Here is a 25222-nt window from a genome sequence, read left to right on the forward strand (position 1 = left end):
TTTGATGAAATGCCATGTGGTTGTGAACAATGTCCTATTTTTTCCACTTTAAGTTCATGCCCACTAAGCTCAGTCCATTCCTGTCCACGAGGTTTCTCACATGACCAGATGGAGGAAGCTCTCACGAAACTTAGCAGTATTTTTAAATTCACATGTCATGCAAATAAAATTTCCCTAAGATCCTGAGCGAAATAAGAGGTTCCCAGCATGATTACATGGCTGATTTTCTATACTTTTCCCGGCTTTATTCCCAACTGAATTTCACTGATCTAGTCAGTTGAGCAACGGCATCATTTTCACACCTCTGTTATTTAAAAAGACAGGTTTCTAACCTCATAAATCCATTGATTTGAACTGTGGTCAAATTCTACTGTGGTCTCCTGTTCATACAAGCCTGTCTTCTCCACATCACAACTCAACTCCCTCCCTGACGCTTCCTTTGGAGTCTGGAGCCCAGAAAGCTTCTACAATGCAATTACAAGGCTCTTGCTCTCTAATAAGCATTCTAATGTACTCAGAGAAGAAAATATGCCCAGCGTGTCCTTAGCTGTGGAAGTATAATATATAAACCCCAAGAATGTAAGAGTTTACAAGTGAAAAACACACTGCCACTAGGAATTTTCCCTCTTCCTTTCTCTCCCGTTTTTCTCCAGCTGCCAAGAGGAGGATGATTTGATCGGTCTATTCATCAATCAGTCAATCATCTCATGGAATTCTCCTCTGACCACCTGAGGGAACCACTCTCAGCTCAAGTCTCCTGTCCCCCCTCACGGTGGCTTTGTCTCTTAGAGTTCTTTAAAAGAAGACTGATTCCAGGGAGGATTACTGTTATTACTACATTTTCTCTCATATTTTTCAGAGGGGCTAGGTTTCTTGCAAAGCAAAACCGTACTCACACGGGCAACATAAAAGCCTAAGATATTCAATAGTGTAATAATGCTCTGGTCTGCTCACCCCTCTGAACCAAGTCAATAGTGCTTTCAAAGACTTCAGCCGGCTTCTCCTGTCTGCATCCTGGCCTGGTCCTTGTGGAAAGAGCAAAGCAAAATTTGCACTACAATAAGCAGGTAAAGAAAAAGCCCACCAAGTAGGTGGTGCACAGATGGGATTCCCTCAGTGACAAAGGGCAGTTGTTGTAACAAACCTGCTTTCATCATCCCATCTATTTATGTTTCAGGAGAGGGATCTCTCTCGGTTGCACGCTCTTCTGACTGTCGACAATGAGAGCAGAGCTGGTCATTTCTGGAGAATTAATGGATGTGTTTTTGAGAATTGGTAAAGAGACTGTGGGCTTGTCCTTTGCAAGGACACAGGGAAAGTAATGGCCAGGAAAGCTTCCTTCATCCTCGTCTGCTTGTCAAGGTTTTGCTTGTATTTCTCCAACCTTAGCATTTAGAAGAATGAACTTTCAGGAAGTTTTAAAGTCAGTGAAAAAGGACATTAGGGTGACTGGTAATTGCAGGTAGTACCACCAGTACCTTGCCATGGGTGAGCAGAGCACAAGAACGTTCCAAAAGCATTTCTGCGAAGGTTTCATGGAGATGGATTGGAGGCTGTTGGCACTAGGCCGACCTCTGGTGGGCCTCCTCTTGGTTACTGATCAGATCATTTACACGTATGTGTGTCATCTGGATATTCATACAATAGAAAAAAAATGGCTGGGAATAAACACCCTAATCTAATTGTTGGGGGCATGTGTAGGGAATTGTTGCTCTTCGAAATTTTCAGGTCTTATAAACTGATGTCTAATACACAAAGTAGAATTTAAGATGAAGATATATAATATAAGGTTTAAATATCATTGCACAATAGTGACATTTTAGGCAATCACAACTGTCTTTGCCCATTACAGTTGTGGGAGCAGTTTAGCTGAATTTTATTTGAAAACATCAGCTTAGTTATAAAATGCATAAATTATTTTAATCATGTAGAAAATGTGTAACGTATCCTACTTAACATTTCAAAGAGTGCCTAGGCATCCCTTTAAGAACATGCATTTCTTAGGAAGGCACGGTACATTCTTTCAAGACTACAATAAGGTTGGACATGCTCCCCCTTCCAGTGACTCCAAATAGTTTAAATACATACATGTCTTTAATGCAGCAGCAAGAAAAATAGAAGACAATAATAATGACATATACTGACCCAACAAACACCAGTTCCAGGCAATGTGCTAAGAGGCTTACATTATTAGCTCATTTAATCCTCTACGAGCCCCAAGAGGTAGGCATTGTTCCCCATTTGACAGATGAGAAATCTGAGATGTGAGGTTTAAGTAACCTATCCAAAATCACCAGAGGTAGAAAGTAGCTGTAAACCCAGGTAGCCTATATCATGCTGATACATAGATCTACTTCGATGTGAGAGAGATTTACAGAACACCTTAGAGATGTAGGTTTCTTTCTTTCTGTCTGTCTTTCTTTTTTTTTGGTGAGGAAGATTGTCCCTGAGCTAACGTCTGTGCCAATCTTCCTCTATTTTGTATATGGGGTGCTGCCACAGCATGGCTTGATGAGTGGTGTGTAGGTCCTTGACCAGGATCCGAATCAGTGAACGTTAGGCCACTGAAGAGGAATGCATGAAATTAAACACTGTGCCACCGGGCTGGCCCAGAGATGTAGGTTTCTAATTGGAAATTCTGAGTGATTGACAAGTACTTTCTAATTCCTTCAAAAAAAATTACATTTTTTTTAAATTAACTATGATATGAGCTCAACCCTGTTCTCTCAGATGAGAGAATGGGCTGTCCTTGGGCTGTAAAAGGAAACTCTTAGTTTCTGTCCCTACTCCAGCTGTGGTTGACTTTTACTATAAGGCAACGTTGACCTCTAGGCACGACTGTGGTTATGCATAAAATTTGGGTGGAATACTGGGGTAACACCTTGGGTCTTCAAGGCAATGTTCTTCAAGGTGCCCTGGGCAGGTCTGTGACACAGATTGTTGGCTGCTGCCATAGAAGGCAAACTCTTATTTAACCTAAAATTCCTGTAGAGCAAAAATCAGAAGGGCAACACTTCCCATTCTTTAAAAATGGCGAAAAAAAAATCACCTTACTGCTAATATTTGAAAAAACACAAAAAGTGTGCCAAAAAGCACACTTCCACCTAGGACAGAAATCCAGGTGAAGAACTTGGGAATTGAGAACTCAAAAAGATAGATGCAAGTACTTCTCCACTTCCTAGGTACAAAGGAGGAAACAAGCATAATACAGAGAAATAGTTAAGTTTACAAATTATGTTACAAATCTCCCCAAAGGAAGTATAAGAATACGCTTTTCTTAAAGATCCAAGCTTCCTGTTTCCCGGAGTTTCCTGAGTGGGACAGACTGTCACAGCCACGCCAGCACAGACAGTCACGTCATCAGCATCTTCCCGCTGTTTCTCATCGGGTGCCTTGTGCCAACTGGTGCACTTCAATGTACGCTGTGCGCTTCTTTATTACTGAAGGGTGGTTAAAATTAGGTTATTTCAATTCTCTCAGAGTTTTATCTAAGTCTATACTTGACAGGGATTTCTCCAGGAAAGTAAGTCAAGATCAATTAGTTTTTTGTTGTTCATCTCAGAACTCCTTTTAGAAGCCCAAATATTCACATTTTAAGGCAAGAGATTATCAGATACATATTTGGTAGAGTGCTTTTTAGTATTCTGTGTATTGTTTCAAATATTAGCAGTAGGTGATTTTTAAAATTTTGTTTTAGAGAATGAGGCATTTGTTCTCCCTAGTAAATATTACTGTAAATGATTTTTGGGTTAAATAAAGAAGAATTTGTAGCCTTGGGCTGCATTTAGATATGATACAGTGTTTTAATAGTAGGTATTTCCATTCTGTTTAAGTGATCGACTACACTGTTTGGAGAAACCCACATCAGATGCAAGAGCTTTGTGATGCACAGACTCAACTAGCTGGTGGTTTCTGATGAAAGCATTATTAGTGGCAATGCCTCCTCTAGAAATACATTGTCACAGGCTACAGAGCATTTTTTTAAATATAGTGAAAGAAGTACCCTGCCAATCTCTACGCTAGATCATACAGTCCACAGAGAACTAAATTCCGTGGGAAAACAGTCAAATGACGCTAACTTCAGGGAAAATGAAATCCCACAAAATTAAATGGCGAGTGTGAATCAGATTACTAGGGGAAAAAAAGTCAGTTGATTCAGAATCATAGAAACGAAGTGGAAATCTTCAATTAACAATCTACGTCTCTTCAAAAGGAAATTTGTAGTAGTAAGGATCAAACAATCAGTTGACCCAAATAACCCTCCAGGTTCCTGATAATATGAACATCACCATTGCAAGTCAAGGTGAGAATAAAGCTAGTTTTATTACACTCAGAATTTTCTGTCTTTAGAATTCTATAACCTTCTCCTCAACATGTATAGTCGTGAAAAATAATTTCCCAGAGGTCAACTCTTGGTAAAATGTTCTAGTGCTCTGAGCCAGAAGGAGGTGACCAATGATTTATGAATAAAACTTATATACTGTGAACCAGGAAGACCAAAAATCATGTTTTGTGCATAATAGCTTATGTTTTTCTAGGAAAAATAAATAGATTAGCTCAACGTTCTATTACCAAAAATTGTTATGAATTTCAAATAGCGAAACATGATATTTGCCATGTTCTAAACATAAGACAACATGTAAGTTAACAATCCTAGTTTTCAAATTATGTTATATTTAACTCTGAACTTCTTTCAACTTTTTTTCTTTCCCTTGAGGAAGATTCGCTCTGAGCTGACAACATCTGTTGCCAATCTTCCTCCTCTTTTGCTTGAGGAAGATTAGCCCTGAGCTAACATCTGTGCCAATGTTCCTCTATTTTGTATGTGGGACAGTGCCACAGCATATGAACAAGTGGTGCAGGGCCATGCTGGGAAACAAACCTATGAGCCCAGGGTGCTGAAGAAGAGCACGCTGAACTTTACCACTATGCAATAGGGCTGGCTCCAGAACGTCTTTCAACTTTGAGTGGGCTGTCACACTTGACACTACCTTTCCACAAAGTAGCAGGTTCTGCTTTACCCCATTCTCCATTCCTGGTACAGAGAGAATGGACTATAAATGCATCCAAAATACTGTCCACTCAGCTGGTAGCTCCTGAGCCAGTGTCTCTGGCTTGGGCCATAAGCAGCCTCATCAGTTGTTCCCACTCACCTATTCAATTATTTTCTAAATGTAACACGACTAGAAAAACTTTGGGAAGCTCTGTTCTGGGGAGCCCACTTGACCCCCAGATTTTGGCCGTAGAAGCCAGGCCTCCTAACATACCACTTTCTCCTCCCAACCCCTCATCTTTGTGGAGAAGAGTGGGTATGGTACCCAGGATGGGCGGTAACATGACGGAGCAAAGTTTGTCAGTTGTGGATTAGTTTGGCAGAAAGTACAAAGATGGATGGACTGCGGAATAAAGAAGACCTAGGAGTGTGGGTAAAGAGGCTATTGTAGTAATTTACACATGGAGGGATGGAAGCTCTGATTGGTAAGACGGCTCATTCAGACACTATGCATCCAGCGCCTCTTATGGACCAAGCATGTTTGAGAAAAGGGAAGAACTAGCTGCTTGAATTTTCCATATATGTACCTAATTCTCACTTCACTCTTCAGCGCTTAGACAAATTCCGTATGTCTTCTACAGTAGTGGAATTCCATAAGACGCCTGTTTTAAAAACGTGCCCCTTCTTTTTCAATTTTGTTTTGCTTTCAGCAAATGCTGCCTGAAACAGTAAATACCCCAGACTGAAATGTGGGGTGTAAGTACAATACAGATCTTTATCTTAATGAAGCTGGAGGCCTGTGAGAAAACCTGGCCTTTAAATTTACATTGTTCTGCTCTGAAAGGGCCACCTCTTCCAGCACGTCACAAAGGTTCGATACACAAAAGATTCCATTCCCAGTTCTGTCACCCATGTGCGTGAATTCAGGAATATCATCTCTGGATCTATCTCTCTGGGCATTTGTTTCCTCATCTGTAACCAACAGGATCTGTATGTTCGCCAAAGTCGCCTTCATTCTAAGGGGATTTGATCGATTTTGTTGTTCTAAATCTTTTTATTTATGATGCTTACAAAAAGATGCTAGGCTGTCTCTCAGAGATGGAAATTGGATAAACTACTTCATGCAGTCAACCTCTCCCTCTGTAACTTAATGTAAGTATATGCTTAAAGTGACCAGCAAAGCAGTCTTGGAGGTGAGAATATGACTGGGCAGGACAGCACCTCCACAGTGCTGCAGACGGAAGGGACAGGACAGCACAGTCGGTGTGTTTTAGAACCTGTTGACCTACCCTCCTTCTCCCTGGCTGGACGCCTTCACTGTAGTTTCAGCCAGTCGTCAAGTGGTTTCCACACATTTCAAGGTTTAAGTCTATGTGTTGAATTTAAAGTTCCCTAGGGATGGCCTTGGAACCAGGACGTAAAGCGGCATTTATTCATTCAGCAAACACTTATCGAGCACTTGGGTTCCAATTGCAATTAAATGTGGATATGAAACTTAAGGAAAAACACACTCGGTGCTCCTATCTTTAAACATATTTTCAGTCACATTTGAGGCTGCTTTCACAGGACAGAAGAAACAAAAAGACTAATAGTCTTAAGAAAGAGTAACCTTATTCTAAAAGTTTATAGACCACTAAGATCAAATGCAAGGCTGCCATTTTTAGATAAAATTCCTCTTCTCAGACAATGACCATGGTAAAAGGGTTAAAGGAGAGCTGTTTAATTTCAATGTTAGTATTAAGTTGTATGCCAGGGGAATAAGAACGATTTCTGAGATTGGTAATGGAGTTAGTGCTGGGCCATAAGCACCCTACCCTGGCAGGGCCACACCACACTAGGGCTTGTCTTTGGGTCCAAATGAGACCCCTGGGACCTAAGACATGGAGGGTAGGGCCTGAGAAATTCCTATCTGAACAGGGAGCCAAAGACAGAGGAGGACAAATGGGTTTTTTCCCCCAAGACTGAACAACCCAAACTGAGTGACTTTTTAAAGGTATTTTTGTTGAATAGTAATCGAACAAGATACGCTTTTAGGAATTGGGGTTACTTCAAATATGGCTACACCAAGAAGTAAAACTTTCTTCTAAAATTTAGCCCTCTTTACCATAAACGGACCCTTAGCTCCCTTCTACGCAAATGGAAATCATAAATTTACTAGATGTTCTGCGTAGAATTGGGGCTTGGAATGGTGGTGTTCTATCGGCTGGATGATTAACACACTATTTTTATATTACGTTTATTTGTCTTCCCCAGACCTAGACTATGAGCTGTTTGAAGAAAGAACTGCATCTTCATTCTCATCTAACAGGCATGGTATTCAGCACAATCATCTCAGTACATAAATACTTTTGTGAATAAAATGGCTTAGTAATTTGGGGAGTTCTTTCACTCATATTTGGAATTTTAATAAACTAGCATGAATTCCAAATTGGATTTGTCTATTGAAACAATGTAACTGACAGTTCAGTCTCAAAATCCCTATATATATGTATTTTTATCTACCTCCTTAATTATCACCTTCCTCTTAAATTGTGAATGCAAAATGGTACAGCCACTTCGGAAGACAGTTTGGTGGGTTCTTACAAAACGAAACATACTCTTACCATATGATCCAGCAATTGTGCTCCAAAGGAGCTGAAAACTAATGTCCACACAAACACCTGCACACAAGTGTTTATAGAAGTTTTATTCATGATTGCCAAAACATGGCAGCAATCAAGATGTCCTTCAGTGGTTAATGGATAAACTACGGCACATCCAGACAATGGAATATTATTCAGCGCTAAAAAGAAATGAACCATCAAATCATGAAAAGCTGTGGAGAAAGCTTAAATGCATATTACTAAGGGGAAGAAGACAGTCTGAAAAGGCTACACGCTTTATGATTCCAACTATAAGATATTCTGGAAAAGGCAAACCTGTGGAGACGATAAAAAGATCAGTGGTTGCCAGGGGTTGCGGAAGGGATGGATAGGTGGAGCACAGAGGGCTTTTAGGGCAGTGAAAATACTCTGAATGACACCATAATGATGGATGCATGTCATTATATATTTGTCCAAACCTACAGAATGTACGACATCGAGTGAGCTGTAAGGTTCACTGCTGTAAACTATGGAGTTTAGGTGACTATGATGTGTCAATGGAGGTGCATCGGTTTTAACAAATGTACTGCTCTGGTGTGGGATGTCGATGTTAGGGGAGGCCGTGCACGTGTAGGGGGAGAGGGGTTTATGGGAACTCTCTGCACCGTCTGCTCAATTTTGCTGTGCACCTAAAACTGCTCTAAAAAATAAAGTCTTTTAAAAACAAAACAAAACAAAAATGCTTTGCTGGAATCACCAGCATATAAATTAATAAAATAAAATGACCTCTATTTATTTGTAACATTTCCTATGATGAAAGGAACCATAGGAAAATTACTGTGATCAAGCAGCCTCAATAAAGATATCAAATTATCTCTGTAAACACACATTCCAAATTAACTTTGCATATTATAACGTAAATGTAGAATTAAAAATCTTCATTTGGACAATCGACATACAGTTTTTCTATTCCTTTGACAAAGCACATACACTCCTAAGGAGCAGGCTGTATGTCTCCAGTTTGCTTTGCAATACACCAAGCTTTTAGACACTTGGATGCTTTTGGCAAAATAAATCTGCAGCGCAACTGTGGAAAGCAAGCTTATATTGCTCTAAAAAACAAAAAATAAATAAATGCACAGCATACATATTACACACTATCTCTATGGTTTTTAACTTGTGGCCTCCACAAATATTTGACCTTTAAAGTTCTTAGAGCTGTTCAGTTTGAAGAGCATAACTTAAGGGTAGGTGTAAAACATTCGTAAATTTCGTTTTAAAAGGAGGCTAAGAATTGCTTGTGAAATAAAAGACGTCTCTGATTAAAATTTCCTATCTTTGTTATCTATCCAGACCACATATTTGAGGATTATCAGCAACAAGAATAAGAATTGCAAAATCTCCCTAACAGGTCACCAGGGGAGCACTTTGGAAAGGACATGGGTATTCAGTGTTTGGGCTCCTCTTGGTTTCTGATTCTAAAGCATTAATCTATTTTATTACCTGGTTGTACCCTATTTGGGTAACATAAATCTGAAGGACAACAGTTTGGTCTTAATGCATTTCAATATACAGAGAAATGGTTACTTTTGATAATTACATGTTACCGATTTTATTGAATTTTATTGATAGTGGCATCTGATTGCCAGCATGTGTCCAATCCAGTTAAGCACACAAAAAGCTGAGCGCAGTGCTAATATCCATCAATATGAGTAAACCAGAGTGCAAGACACACAAGATGCCTGACAGGATACTTTCTAGTGTCTTTTATCTAACATTTGATTTTTAAAGCCATTGGCGTATGGTATGATATGACAACAATCCTTTTCTAATATACAGCCAAACAACTTTCCTACCAGCATTTGTGTATTTTAATTTCATTACCACAATTCTACAAAGAGTTTCTACTCTTAAGAAATTTTCAGAGGGAAAATAGGTAGCAATTCAGACTGAAAAGGAGAGGCAAAAGAGCCTATTGGGCATAAAAATCTTAAGGCTTTCCTTACAACCAGCTGAGGACTCTCAGCAAGATGGCTCACTTTAACACTATTCCCAAATTCTCAGCAAGCAACCTGCTGGGACACATACAGATCTCACGGCAGGCAGGCATTATGTTCATCACCTTTGGGTCTAGTGGAATGACAAATGAAAAAATACCTAAGAAACGGGAGATGGTGTGGTAACCAGCTCTATTTTTCAAGTTCATACTCTTTAGATTAAATTTATATGGGTTTTTTTTTTTTTCCTATTTTCCCTTTCAGTTAGCGCTGTTCAACACAGTCTTGAAGGAAGTAATATTCCTCTTTGAATGTAGGGGATGCAGTAGTAGGGAAAGAGTGAGCTTCCCAGTATTTCCCGTAATAACATGCAGTCTTTCTGGTCACAGTTCATTGCATATTTACTCAAATGTGGGGTTTATAGATAAAAATACTATACACATATTTCAATAAGTAAAACAAGTTATACCTCCTGGTGATTACTTCTCTTAGTTTTGGTTTAGAAATAATCTATGCTTTGTGATTCAATAACTTTTCTTTGCTACCAACTCTCTAGGACTGGAGCTAAGGATGGAGGTGGAGAATTTTTCGTAGACGATAACACGCAGTTTAGAAAAATGCAGATTAACACCTCTCTGAAGGAGCCAAAGTATTTACAAGGCTTTCTTGGTATTTATTAGTTTAAGAGCACACAGCTAATTGGTGGAGTCCACATCAGTGATGTTTTCCTTGAATAGTACAACATCTCTCTGTCAAATAGATTCATATAGAATTCAGTGAAGATGCACCCCCCCCCCCCACCCCGCTTTGGAATACATAAAACTTTTACTACGTTTTTTTTTTCTTTTGTGTCTCTCCATGCCAGGTTGCTTTTCTTCTAAGAGCAATGAGAGGTACCTAATTCATTTTAGAACACTGACACTTAGTGATGACAGACGTGATGTCAAGCTTTCCTAGCTTCTCAATGTTTTCCTTTGACTTAAAAACCAACTTTACTGCTAATAGCTCCCCAAGCTAATGTTTGAATGATATTTTGAGGTGGGGCATTTGTACATTCAATTTGTTAATCTAGTTTGCTTCCCTGACACATTGATTTAGATCTTAGCTTCTTAGATTCTGCGGTGTTTTCACACGTGTAATGCTCCACACACTAACTTCTAGTCTTCCACCTTCCCATCTAGAAATCTAGAATAAGTTTAACTTTGAACAATTTTTCAACACCCTTTTACCTCAGTGAGAAAACCAGCAAAAGCATCATTCATTAATATGTCATTTAATTAAAATGTATTCAAGGCAACCTTCCACTTGCACTACTGTTTTAATGATATAGACTAAATCATTTAAAACACTCTGATAAGCGCAGCTTTTAAAACTCAGGTTTCAAGCGCAGCAAGGTACTTTATTCATTCCCAACCTTGACAGGAGTTCTGAGTTACATGAGTGATCATGAAATTTTAAGTTGGTATCAACTTGAATAGTTCTGTAAGAAAATACTACTCATTAGCAAATATTTCTCTTAATAGTTTGCTCTTAATCATTTTTTCCCATAATGTTCTTTAGTATCCAGTTAAGTGACCAGCGCGTAAGTAATATCCAGTTAAGTAACTAGAGCATACATTAAGAAAACAGAACCACAGTAAATTTGCATCCAAATTTTGAAATGCTCTCTGGAACTGGAACTGTTGTGCAGTACATAAAAATAAGCACTTTTTTTATGGCCTGTACTCTCTACTCTTCTTCACTTAATAGCACTTAAATGGCATAATCTAATTTTAGTATACATTTCCTGGAAAAATGTGATCCCAAACTCACTATCAGTAATATTGTTTTAGATGTGGAATATTTTTAACATTGTTAAAAGGTTCAATTTTAGTTTAACTGCTTTCTAACAAGACCACAGAGTTACTATAAAGAGGTAACAGATAGCTGTAAAAAATGACATTAGGAAGGAAACCCAAATGTCATCTAGTCCCTCCACTCACTTAACAGAAATTCCTAATAAAATATTAAGAAATATAATATGCATGAATTATAATGATAGACTAACATGTTTATTAACTTAGAAACCATATTTATCTAGTTTTTCAGGAAGAAAAACATTAAAACTTGTTTTACATTATACCTTTTGAGAAGCTAGTTTGGTGCTGAAGAGTCAAAATTACCATTCTGGATCGAGAGAGGCAAACACAGATGTCTCCAGGAACCAGGGAGGTGAGGAAAACATTAAAGCAAGTCAGGAGTAAAGAAATTAAGAGTGGCGAGGTGGTAGCAGGGGCAGAAGGAGGGGTGGATGGTGACTTGGGGGTACTCGGTTTCAAGGGAACAGGGAAATTACTCAGTTTCAGCTGACAGCCACCACGTGAGAATGCAGGCTTCAACTTTCTACACATTTCGATCTTTGAAGAAATACAGACTTTGTGAAGAGATTTTAAAAAGTCTAATCTTTAGACTTTAAATGTCAGCAGGTAATTAAAACAACAGCAACAACACCGCATAGGCCAAACCAAATGCCATCTGTCAGCGGCTGGTTGTGTCTTTTGCTCAGGATCCTGTCTCTGTCACTTACTTTTAGAAGTGTGTGAGGATACTGCTCAGGAAAACTTAAGGTTTCCGGGAGCGAGCAGAAAAGAGGAAAAGGGGGGGCGGGCACGCTCTGCTTTGGCAGCCCAGTGGGTGGGTTAGGATCCGGGTGCGGACCTACACCACCGCCAGCCATGCTGTGGTGGCGATCCACGTATAAGTGGAGGAAGGTTGGCACAGATGTCAGCTCAGGGCTAATTTTCCTCAAGCAAAACAAGAAGATGATTGGATGTGGACGTTAGCTGAGGGCTAAACTTTCTTGGCAAAAAAAGAAAAAGGGGAAAAGGAACTTGGAGATTATATGAATGAGGACTGGGAAACTTAAGACACAAGGAGGTTATAAAACTTCGATGTCAAGATGAAATCTTAAGAGAAAAGGTTTCAACTACTGGAAACAATCTTTTTACTAATTTTCTTTGTTCAAGAAATTCATGACTCTAGCTGTTTTCACACAGCCGATGAGATCAAGGCGTGGTCAGTGCTCCTTACATCTGAACGCTACCTGCGAATCAGACCTGAGTTTCCCAGGTAGAGGTAACTACTGTGGCTGCATCCTCAACCGAGCAAAGGCAGAAACCTGTTCACTGAGTCCGTTTTTAATCACTGAAATCAGGGCAAATCTTATGATCTTCTTCCAAAGATATTAAGAGTTTCAGGATGTCAGATTTTTCTATTTTCTTTTAAACGGTGTTAAAAGCGTCAATAAAAATTTTAAATGAAGATGTGTACTTTTTATCCTGATATCTACACATGGTTTTATGGGGGCCCATAAGCAGCATCTTCAGCTGCAGGCAGCTTGAGAGGATGAAGCATATGCACTTTTCCAGTTGGTTTATTGCACTTCATGTACAGTCATACGCGGTTCTCCATTCACAGGTGATCTGGGAAGCCCTATTCCAACTCTTCTCTATATATACAATCTCCACAAATAAAATTCTAAATGTTTTATACACACTACAATATAAACCATCAAAGATGTATTTGGTAACCAAAATTTCTCAATAATAGCATTTTTAAAAAGATACAATTTTTTACCCTGGGAGCTAAGCTTTTTCTACAACGTGATGTCTTTTGTCAACAAGGGACAGCAAAATCTTAAGCATTGCAGTATCAATGTAGTGTTATTTGCTGCACCTACCATCCACTTCTACCGAGAAAGAATTCTTCCCCTCTCTCTCCCACCCTGGCAATTAGTGCAGAAGAAACACAGAAAGGGAAGTACTACACTTAGGTGAACACCAGTTTGATTCAGCATTGAGCACCAGCTATGCAGATAAGTCTGTCATCTCTTCATAACAAGGGCATTCCAATTTAGACAATTTTATACTAAAGAAACCAGATAAAAAATTACATGTGTGTACCATACGAATATTTCTAAAAGTGTTATCTATAAAATGAATTTTCTTCCATTTAAAATAAACGTATTAAGAAATTTGTGAAATGTTAAAAAAATTACCTTATGTACTTAGAAAGGGTGCAAGTCCAAAAAGTTTTCTGAGAGTAATTTTTGCTATTAAATAATGAATTATAATTTAGCAATACATTTCATTCTACTAAAAATCACTTTCTGGAAATATTATGATAGCTAATTGTTATCAAAGAATAAAGACAGACATCTTATCCTAAACAAGCACACAAAAAACTCTCCAAAACTGGACAAACTTAGACTGTCATATATAAGATATAAAAGCATTAGACTTCACCAGTTAAGAAGATTCTTGATTTGGTAACGGGCAATTTCATTTAAATCCATTGCCTGCTTTCAGTACCCTAGAAAATTTAGATCCTTTGTACCTATCTAGAATTTATCCAGAAACCCTTACCCACCCACCTACCTCATGTTCACTACGCTCCTCCTGGCTTCAAGGACGGGGCGCTTCGCTTGCCCCTCTAGGTGAGCTCTGCAGTACTGAGAGCCACCGCACTGAGGCCTATGTGAATATCTTCTTTCACACTACATTTTCCTTGACATTTTGCCTAAGAAAAAAAACGCTTAACTACTAAGTGCATTAATTTCAGCAGCTTCTCAACTGAAAGCTTAACTTGCAACTGTTTAGCCAAATAATAGTATGAAACAATAAACTGACTCCAGCATTTATCATTCTAAGAATTTGGTAGTTTCATGTTTAATGCTACTACAGCCTGTATAAAAATGGGATTCGTAATATTTTCACCTTTTAAAAACAGTTTTACAACTTTGCCAACAGAGGTGACAATATGACATAATTATACCTAAAGTACCCTTAACTGAAAATGAGATGAGACTGCATTCATAGGCTTCAGAGAATGTGTAGTAAATTGCATAGAAATTCATCATCAATTTAAGTGACATGGTACCATGATGACTTACATATTAGCAGCTTAACAGACATCTTCAAATCTTTACAGAGTAACATACGAACTGTATGGCAGTGAGAACTTTTACAGATAGTAGCATATTAAAGCTCTGTCTACCTAATGATACATCCCCTGCATCAGAGAAACAACTCTGTTCAAAGCAAATGACCATCTCAATAACGATTAAATAAGCTGTTATCACTACTCTGTGTATTTTGTATACATATACACTATGAGAATATATAAATATCATATGGGAATACTTTGACAGTCTGACTGGTTAATAGCATATTGGTATAGTTACGTCTTCTATAACATGTGACTCATTTCAGCCTCAAATTTTAGAACTTTAAAATAAATAAGAGGTAATTTACAAAAATAAGCCATTATTTACAACTGCAAAAATTCATCCTGTGAATTTCTTATTATCTAGGAGAACTGTTTCACAGAAAAGGAAATTACTACTATCTGTGAAATAAAAAGGCACCTCAAGAGTTAAACTAAAGAATTTGTAAGTAGAAGTCAATTTACCTAGGTTACAGCCAAGAAAAGCATGAAGATTATTTAATAAATCTTCTTAAATTTACTTGCACACAAGAAATTAATGATATATAACTTTTCAAATGCAGTTTTATTCTCCTTTACACTTCTTGTACTAACGCTATATTATGACTGTGTTTTGGAAGAGGTGAGAGAGAACGAACACCTGAGAAAAACTCAGCAATGCTGTCTGATCTCTTACTGAAGGACATGTGAGGAGAAGTAGGGTGCAGTGTCGTCATAATGGCTTACCCTCGACTGTCATGAGAAACAGAGTCACTCTACCTTTGGCTTTATCTGTGCGGAGCCACCCTAACAGGAGCAGTTGGCTAAAACAACTGAACACTTTAGATAGGGAAAATGTCCAAATAAAACACAAATCTGAATAAAGGTAAAACATCATGAGATTCTTTGCTTTATAATGTAACCATAAAATTACCTATTTACAAAAATTAAAAGAAATGGTTCAACAAAGAATCAAACTGGTTTCTTGGGGTTTATCATTACAATGAATCTCTTTACTCTTTATGCTGTGAGCAGACAGTGATTATTTTGGAGAAGGAAAAATAAAGTGTGGAATTAGTAATGCAGAGGCTGAAAGGCAAGTGGCAAGACTAGAAGGATGCCTCAAACCAACGCTACTTTGTTCCCATTTCTACTGGCACGTAACCCCCAAGGTAAAAGGCCAGAATAACCAAAGCCATTTTAACAGTAGTGTGCGGAATTGTCAGCTGACAAACAACATAAAAACAAGTCACGCTATGTTATCTGTGGTCACGTTCTTCAGGGTTAGTCCAGTAACTCAAGACTTTACATTCTTTTGTCTTTATTTGTTTATTTTAATTAAACATGTAAAGGTTAATAAACAGACATAGTCCAGAGTTAGTAGGTTGGTATTATAACATTTATTAAAATAATGCTATGGGTTAATAGAAACAGCAAAGAACCAAAGAATTAAAATGCAAGCTATGTAAAATCCCAACTAAAACCCAAAAGTGTCTAATGTATTCATTCATTAGCTAACTAAAAGCCCAAGAAAGACAAGACACCCAATATAATAAAGTACTGCAAAACAATTGGCAATTTTCAGTTATCAAAATTGTGGATTTTGCATTTTGTATCCTTTTCTCAATCAAGAAAAAAATTCTTTTTGAATGTTATATAACATACATATAAAACAAGATAGAAAAATACATTATAAACTTGTAACAATGGCTGTAAATACATTATCTTACATGTTTCTCATAGGCAATAGGTTGGTTATGGTACATACATAGCATGAAACTACTAAGATAATAAAGAATAGACAAAAATACATGTCAGCTGTACGGTAACATACAAGCGACACTCCCATCTACCCACGCTAAAAAATTACATAATACTGTCAGAAAAAAAGTCTTAAAAACTACGTATTTTAATAAGAAATAAATTCAATAAAGAATGATAATACTGAGAACCAAGGCATTCAGAGATTTCAAAAGTCATGCTTTTTTTTCAGTTGATCCAAAATTTTGTCAACTAAGTTTTCAAAAGTTTGTTCAAAGCCAACATTACTCATAAATGTCACACATTTATTTCATATATTTACTTTTCTTCCCCATAAAAGACCTTTGATAAACATCTAAAATGTCCAGGTATAACACAGTTGAGATGAAACTGGATCAAATACTGGTATCGTTTTAAACTACTATCACCTCAAGTGTTTGAGTGTCGCAAATTTATTCAACCAACCAACCAAAATAAAAATCAAAATGGCACAGCATATATTGTAAATAAATCAAAACAACTGTATGTGTAACAGAAAGACAAAGCAGTGGCACATTAAACCAAAGCTAGCTGAATACAAAACAATGAATGTCTATTGCATAGTAAATAAACTGAAAACGTTTCCAAGTGAGACAAGATGATGGAGGAGGGCACCAGGAAGGTGCTTACTGAGCTTACTGCTGACCTTTGACTGTGAAGCTGTGAAGGTATGTACGAGGGAACGAGTTGATGAGCTGGGAATCCACTGCCACTTAATATTTGCCACGTCTGGTACCGAGCAGTTAATGATTATTTACTTAAGTGTTTAGATGTAGGCTCTGTGCATAAATCGCTTCAACTACAAAATTAACTGAACTTCAAGAGAAACTGGAAGCTGAAACTCACATGTACTTGAGTATTAATATGCACAATGATGTGAGTTTTTCACAATCTTTTAAAGAAAAGAAGGTGTGTGGGGGTGGGGTGGAGTGGGGAGGGTAGCTTAGGTTATTAAAACCAGCAAAGAGATGGTAGAAAGAAGTCTGATTAAATTTCGGTCATTTAAAGACAGAATGAAAATCACAAAGGTTCATTTTTGTGAAAAAGTTTGCTAAGCATACTATTATCTCCAATTAGTAAGGAAAAGTCCACCACACCCCCTCTTTCTCCAAATAAAATAAAGCTCTAATTTTGTCTGTAAACTGATGTTCAGATCACACATAATTTTTATCTCAGAATCCTTTGGGCTAACATTAAATAGTGCAATAACCAAAAGCACTCAATTATGATTTTAAAAGAATGATGTTTTAAAACTTGTCAGGTATTAGAAAAGTTATCAAATTTTTTCACAGTATCAGATTTGGCAAATTTGTATCAAGGTAACGTGGCAAAAATCATACAATTCAAACCATCAACTCATTTGTCTCCCCTCATATCTTCTTTCACATACTGGGCGACTGAGTAACATGCATTAACTGGTATTCTGAGGGAGGAGCTGATCTTACGAGACACTTGACTAAATGACCATGAAGGAAAATAAGGCACTTTCTTTTCTTTAGACTTATTCCAATACTTAAAAAATAAAAAAGAAAGACAAAAAGGCTCTTTTGGTCTTTTGTTTCTTGACAACCACCAGAAAAAATCATTTAATGAAATAAAGGGATTCTTTGTTCTTTTTCTTTTTTTTTATAACACTTGAAAGTATAAAATGCTACATTTCCAAAAATATATATATTTTTTTCTGCACCAGCACCCTTGTATAGTAAAAGTATCTACTTTTTGTTCATTTGTTTCAATGCACTACACTTTATCTACAATTTCATTACATGTATACAGCAAATAGGCAAGCATGGCTTTTACATCCTTAATGATTTTTTTCTATACAGGGAGGTTTAAAAAAAATATTTGAACAGTTTGCCCAGTAATGTGACACATAATGCATGTACCTTGTTCTCATATATTTTTTTAAGGAGGTGTAAAATAAAGGTTCAGTAATTTTAACTCAGATATTTATCTTTTTAAAAATAGTGTTGCAGTTTTGTTCTTTGCATTACTTTTCAAAATTCCTTAAGTTTTTGTCTCATGGCACACTTCTAATACTTCAAATTTTGGCAGGCAATATAAAAAAGGCTGCAACTTCTGCCCTTTGAGGGCACTGTAGTGACTAAACAGCATATCAAATTTTGAATACTTTTTGAGATCACTTCACCAATGACATCCCTGACCGAAGGTTCATGCATGATGCATCATCACACAGTACATTCAGAGAGCCTGGACTCGCTATGAGAAGAAAAGATTCCTAGAAGTCTCTCACAGTAACTGCCTCTGTCATTGAGTAGGTAAGGGCCATCTGTCTCCCCTTCTGAAGTGAGGCCTTCTTACCGTTCGCTTAGGGTGGGACATTAAAAGATGATCAGTGCTGTGGGATGAATTGGGCCTTATTGCTTTACTACTATTCAGTGCAGGTTCTAGAACCACTTTCACCCAAACAGAAAAAAAACCAAAAGCTGAGTTGGAGGACAACAATTTCTTTGTCTTTTGTTTGGTTAGATGGTAAGACGAACGGACAAGTGCCTCAGCTCGCTGCACTGACGACAGGCAAGCAAAGGCGATTACCAGTTAACTGATCAGCAGGCAGGCATGGTCAGGTCATCATTGGGTGAAGAGTTCAGAGGTCAGAAGGTCATAGGTTAGTTGCCGGTGGCGGCTGGGTGGTTAGAAACAAAAAACAAAACAAAAAAAAAAGAAAAGAAAAGATAGAGAAGAGATTAGTTTCAGCTAGTGACGGCTTAATGACAACATGAAAAACTAATCACAACTAATAAAAAAAAAGCATGTTTAATTCTGACAAACTGATTGACACCATCTACAGAATACAATAAAAATCATGACAATTTCATATCATGATTTGAACAAATGAAGGAGAGCCCACTCCCACAAAAAAAAAAAAAATTGGTTAACAGGAAAAAATAGAAATAAAATACAACTAACAACTAATAGTTAGTAGCAGTCAATGAAGGAAATTGGAAAACAACAACAATGAATAGGTTTGGTATACAGAATTTTGAAACAGTCAGTGCAGTTATCAGTATCTGACTGCTATTAAGCATTAGTATTCTCTCAGATGCAAGCATTAAAGCAACTATTAATGATGGATGTGATTATTAATAACTGATGATTAACAGAAATGGATCTAAAGAAATTTAAATTTCTATGAACAATTTGGTTCAACATAAACTCTGGGCCAAACAAGGTTTCTTTTGTTCAATAAACGTTTATTGCTTTTTCAATTATTCTATTTACAAACAACATGGAATTTCTTGGCCTCATGATACAAAGCAATACTAAACTATAGTCTAGCAGTGTAGGCAACATCATGGGAACCAGAAAAAGGCCAGGCCTTCTGCGCTAGCCAACACTTTCCAGTTGAAAATACTATTTTACACATATAGAACACTTATAAAATGCACTTGCATGTAAACACTGTAAAATCCTGCCATTTAAAATTCTATACTCAAAAAGCTCTAAGTACATCAAAAAATATAAGAAATTTCTAATTGATACCAATAAGGCATTTTAAAACTACAGCTTTCTGTATTCAATTTCAAAGCTAATACTCTGCAAATACAATAAAATCTGACATTTCATATACATTCCTGCTTTATATTTTATATTTTAAAAGAAGCCACCTGTAAATACTATTTTCTTTCGCAAAATAACAAACAGAACAAAAAAAATTTTTAAAAATTACAGTAAAACATAAAGTAGTTCTCAAGTGGAAAAGTTATCATTCCCAATGTCCTTGAGTTGTTCCTTCCTTAATCAACCTCTGTCACATTCTGCTTCACCAAACTTGGTCCACTTAACAGTAGTATGATTTTTAAGACTCATTCAACAGCTTAATTATTTCTACTATATTCTGAGGTTTGATACAATTTTCTGTACTGTTGCCATTGCGACTAAGGCAGAGGAGACGTGAATGAAAAGATATTCAGTGCAAAGGTAGATTCCATGCTACTTCATAAATCAAAACTCAGGAGGTGTAATGTTCAGAGTTTAAGTGATCTACATAATGGATTGGTTTACCTTCATATAACAAAAATGCTTTCTATAGTCTATCATTTAGGATAGTTTATAAATACTACAAAAATATTGTATCTTCAATGTGACCAAATTTTCCCTGAATTTCTTAAAAATAAGTGGAATTTTATTTAAAATAAAAACTGCTATTCCAAAATCAAAGAAGAAAATAAATATTTAACATGCTGTAGTCATACCACTTCATAGGTACTCCAGAAATACAGAATCTTAAAGCATTTTTGATATTACTTAAAATTTTGATTAAAATTGTATTAAGTTTCTTATACAAATTACATAAATGATGGTTTTTATAAAATCATTATTCAGAAAAATTCTGATTATGTTTTTTGAGTGTGGAATATATAAACAAAGCAAACTACCATTTACATATATACCAGTACACCTAGAATACATCCTCTGCCAAGTCCTGGCCTCCTACAGTACACACAGGTGTGTCAACCGTGCAAAATTACTTATGGTTCATTACAACTAAAAAGTCAGTTGGTCTTTTATAGGCTTCAAATTCAGTTTTGAAATAGGTGTAGAGGTGGGTTTATTTTTAGTAAAGAAATAGATATTTGTCAACCATGTAGTACTCTAAATGCTCATATAGAATTACATGGTTATATGTCCAAGGGCTGAGCTCCTTGCATTAAATGAATGCTTATATTAATCTTCCCTTCAAAAGATTAAAAAATAATAATAAAAAACCTCAAAAATAGAGAAAACAGTAGTATCATAAAATAATTTAAGTGAAGGACTTCAGACATCTCCCTTAGACCCAAAGAGTGCATACAGTGATAGTAATAGCAGTATACAAGTATTCTGTTATTTAAGGAAAAAAAAAAAAAAAAAAAAGGTAGCATTTCGGTTTGCTGACATTGCATTTTGAATACAAACAGTGACAGGACTAATCAAAACACAGATAACTACAAAAGAGCCATGCATGGAATGTGCTGTTATTTCCAAATAAAATAAAATCTTCCTAATATTTTTAACTATCTCAAGGCACTGCAGTATTGAGTAGGCCAATAATTATTGTGTTAAAATTATGAGAAATCTCTTAAAAGGGATACAGGGAAAGGTTAACAGAAGAAAACGTACTTTAAAATGCTCTTTAGAACTATTTTAGACATTAATAATGTGAAAAAGAGCTTCAAATTATTCATGGAATTATCTGGTTTCCTTAAGTGCCAAGTGATTTTTTTTTTAACTTCCTCCTTCATTAGGAGACTTGTTCTGATGCAAGAAAGGTGGTGTACATGCTTGTCCACGACACACTTACAAGGTGTATTATCTTCATAAATAACCCTTGAGCTTGGGGGTCTAATTATTTTGTTCACTGAATGATCACTATAAGTAGCGTACGTATTAGTTAAAAGTCTTCAAGGCTCTTTAATTATGTATGATGCTAAATAAATAATCATCAATGTCTTTGGAAACGTATTTTATTCTGATGTGGACAACAGGTGTGTCCAGTATTTATCATCAGTATTCAAGATAACCATGTGAAGCAGGTAGGTCTTTCATAAGTGCACAGAAGATGTAGGATTGGGGTGTAAATCCATCACTTTTCCCCACTAATACTAGAGACTTTGATCAACTTAATTAGTAGGTAATAAACATGCCATAATAGAAGCTTATAAAAAATCCTTTTCTACCTTACTTTGGATTCCTATCTTTTGATGATAAACTTAGAAAACAATTCAATGTCAATAAACCGAAAATATCACTCCTCAATAAACATAAATAATTTATAATAGGGTCCAAGGGCATATATAGGACACAAATTACAAATGTTGAAAAGGAGAAAAATGAAGACTTATTTTCCAGTCACAGGTTAGTCAAAAAGGATATTCAAACAGCTGGATTCATGTCACCACAGAACTTCAAGAGATAGTTTACCTTCAGATAATATATTTTAGCAGCAAATGACAAAAATCAAAGGATCCATTTTGGCAAGAGAATGTAAGAATAAAAGGGAATTGATTTTCTGATTTATAAAAAATCCAACTGCATCAAAGTTATCTTCACAGTCCTTACTTTGTTGATTTTAGCTAGGTACTTGACATGCATATCCTCATGTTTATACAGTGGCTCAAATATCTTACTAAAAAGGAAAATGGAAACTAAATCTTCAGTTTTCTCCAAAAGGACACAGGAGGCATATATTCCTTTACTTCTCTCATTAAAGCACCATCCACTCAGTTCATTTTGCAAAACCAACCCAAAATTTCAGAACAATTAAAAGGCAAATTTTAGCAAAAATTATTACTGAAAAATAATTAAGGCAACATCAAAATTTAATAGCTCCCCAAATGGACTAATCTATGTTTTAGTAGGAATAAATCATAGTACATACTAATATAGGATTTAATAAATTAAAATATGAAGGGAGCAAAAAGAAAAGAACCCAACCCTTAAATCTGTCAATTATTACAAATTAATTTAGAAAAGGAAAAGAAATAGTGTGCAGGTAAGCAGTTATATTTTTCCATCAGGTGTGGTGTTGCAAATTTTATGGACGCCCAACGCATTTCTTAGAAACAAGAACTGCAGAACTAAACTAACCTCGGTCTGCGGTCACAATCCTTTGGTAAGGATGGACACGCATATCGTGCCTTCGAACTTTAGTAGCCACCGCACCTAGTTAAATTGCAATTACCAAGACAAAGTTAGAAAACATTCACAGGGGAAAAGAAAACAAACATTAACAGCAGGTTTATCAAAATGGATTTCAAATGTTCATTTACTACAAAAGTTTCGTTTTAAGAAACACGTTAAGGCACAGTAGTTTTAAAATTAACCATAATATGTTGCGTATATATGCATCTATTAATATTGCATTCATTTCAAACATCTTGGCCTTAACCTATTTCATCCATTCATTTACAATCCCAGGTTACAGTATTTCATGAACTCTATTAGATCCAAACATATTTAAGCTTTACTAGTCACATATTCACTGAAGTGCCTTTCTTGCAGCAGGACTACTTAAATAATGCCATGTTTAATACTGACAATTATTTGCTAACCTTAAGACCATCCAGAGTTTATCACTTAAAAAGGTTTAAAAGCAATTCTTAAAGCCTACAGATTGTGGTTTTAAACTTTGAGTCAATAAGTATGAACTGCAATGAATTAGGTGATTAGTAAAGCAAACAGTATAGTACACTTAGCAGTCAGTATACTACTACACACTCCTTTATAAATTACTGTTACTTTGTAAGATTCAGACTAAACCAAATTAATAACATACTTTTATTTTCTATCAGTGTGCAAAAAGTGCAAGTAAGTCACTGACTGCTAGGCTAAGCTTCCCCCCACCCCCCCAGAGGCTGCTGAGACTAAGCATTTGTTAAATTCAGATCTGATGAGGGTTCAGTTAAGACCGTTCTTGAATTCTTAGCCTTTCGTTGGGAAAGCCATACCTAAAGATAAAAGGAAGGGAATTAAAAATTAGTCATCAATGAAGATTTGATGCTAATACCAATCTCCTCACTACCACCAACACACATGTCTGCATCTGTTTTGAAGGGCACTGCTTATTTTAAAATAATGTGATGTGAGACTTGACATATATAGCATGCATGTTATCTGTGTGCAAATTTATTATAACTTAGCAATTTGAAATAATTTTCTCAGTTCTCTAAGTGGTCAATATCACATGTTTTACTGCTTAGGTGGCAAAGCGAGAAATAAAACTAATAATGGATTTTCATCATTTAGTACTCATTATTATTCATCTTATGAATGCCAATTAGGTATCTGTATATTTTGCTTTTAATTTTGTCAGTCTAACAATTAAGTATTATAAATAAAAATTTCCCAACACAACAAAAAATACATTGCTTTAAAGTGAGAAACAAATTTTACTGCAGTGCCTCTTGCTGTTTCTAAGCAGTAAACTGGTCCATCACCCTTTTTCATTTTAGATGAACTACTCTTATACAAGTATAACTCCACGAGGCAAAATCAGCAAGATCTTGCATTGAGAGTGCTAGAACAGCAGCTGGTGGCTAAGAGGGCCAGCCCTGCAGGAAGCAACAGTCAAACTCCTCCAACAGACGCTGTGCGTGCAGCAGAGAGGAGCTCTGGGGGAAAGGAGCAGGCATGGGGCCACAGGACAGAGCGTTAACAGAAAGGAAAACGTCAACAGGTTACATGTTACATGTTATTTAAAAATGCTTCATGAAATGTGCAACAGAAACAAGCCTCTCATAAACAGTTCTACGTAAAATTCTGACCTATAGTATTTTATACAATGATTTAGAGATAAACGAAAAACATGTACAATAAAATGTATCTGCTCATGAAACAAAAGGCACCTGAGTGCATGCACACACACAGATAACATACAGAGCACTGTGGCTTTCTTTAATTGAACAATGACTTTCAAGTTTAAATCTTAGTGTCCGGTTCATTAAAGGCTTCCAAATTTTTATAAATCAGTATTAAGGCTGGAAAAAAAACACCCTTAAAAGATCAGATAAGTCCTAAAAGTCAATAGCATGCACGCAGCACCAAGGTCATATACAATTCAAGAAAAAAGTATTCAAATTCTGTCTGGTAAAACAAAGGGGCAGCACGGAAACAGTTTGTTCCACATTGACTGGTCGTGTTATAACAGCTGCTGTATTCTAGTCCTTCATCCAGCAAGTCAATGGGCTGAAATATCAGGCATGACTGGCATTTCAATCCACTCTATAAAAAAAAGGCATCAGTAATGTCTTTTTCAAGCACACCACTTTTTGTTCATGTAAAACCAAGCGTTTATAGTATGATCTTAATTTTTGCCTCAAGTGTGATTCTAATTCAGTGACCTGGTATTTATTTAACAATTCCATACTGTACTACTGAAATTAAGA

The 25222-nt window shown here is 36.4% G+C and overlaps 1 protein-coding gene across 34 annotated transcripts in view; it reads right to left on the reverse strand.

The window, feature by feature from the left end:
• Positions 1–12968: 12968 nt before the first annotated feature.
• QKI (QKI, KH domain containing RNA binding) overlaps positions 12969–25222 on the reverse strand; it is a 151737-nt gene continuing 139483 nt past the window's right edge. For 12 of the 34 annotated variants that reach the window (XM_023632815.2, XM_023632814.2, XM_070256092.1 and 9 more), the window contains 2 exons: positions 22926–23000; positions 12969–18981 (listed from right to left, as the gene is read on the reverse strand). In XM_023632815.2, coding sequence (XP_023488583.1) covers positions 18965–18981; positions 22926–23000 — 92 coding nt within the window. In that variant the 3' untranslated portion in view covers positions 12969–18964. Of the gene's footprint in view, positions 18982–19528; positions 25059–25222 lie in introns of those variants that run through there. The other 22 variants (XM_070256091.1, XM_070256090.1, XM_023632817.2 and 19 more) reach the window with 5 other exon arrangements.

This window comes from Equus caballus, chromosome 31 (assembly GCF_041296265.1).
Source record: "Equus caballus isolate H_3958 breed thoroughbred chromosome 31, TB-T2T, whole genome shotgun sequence".
Lineage (NCBI taxonomy): Eukaryota > Metazoa > Chordata > Mammalia > Perissodactyla > Equidae > Equus > Equus caballus.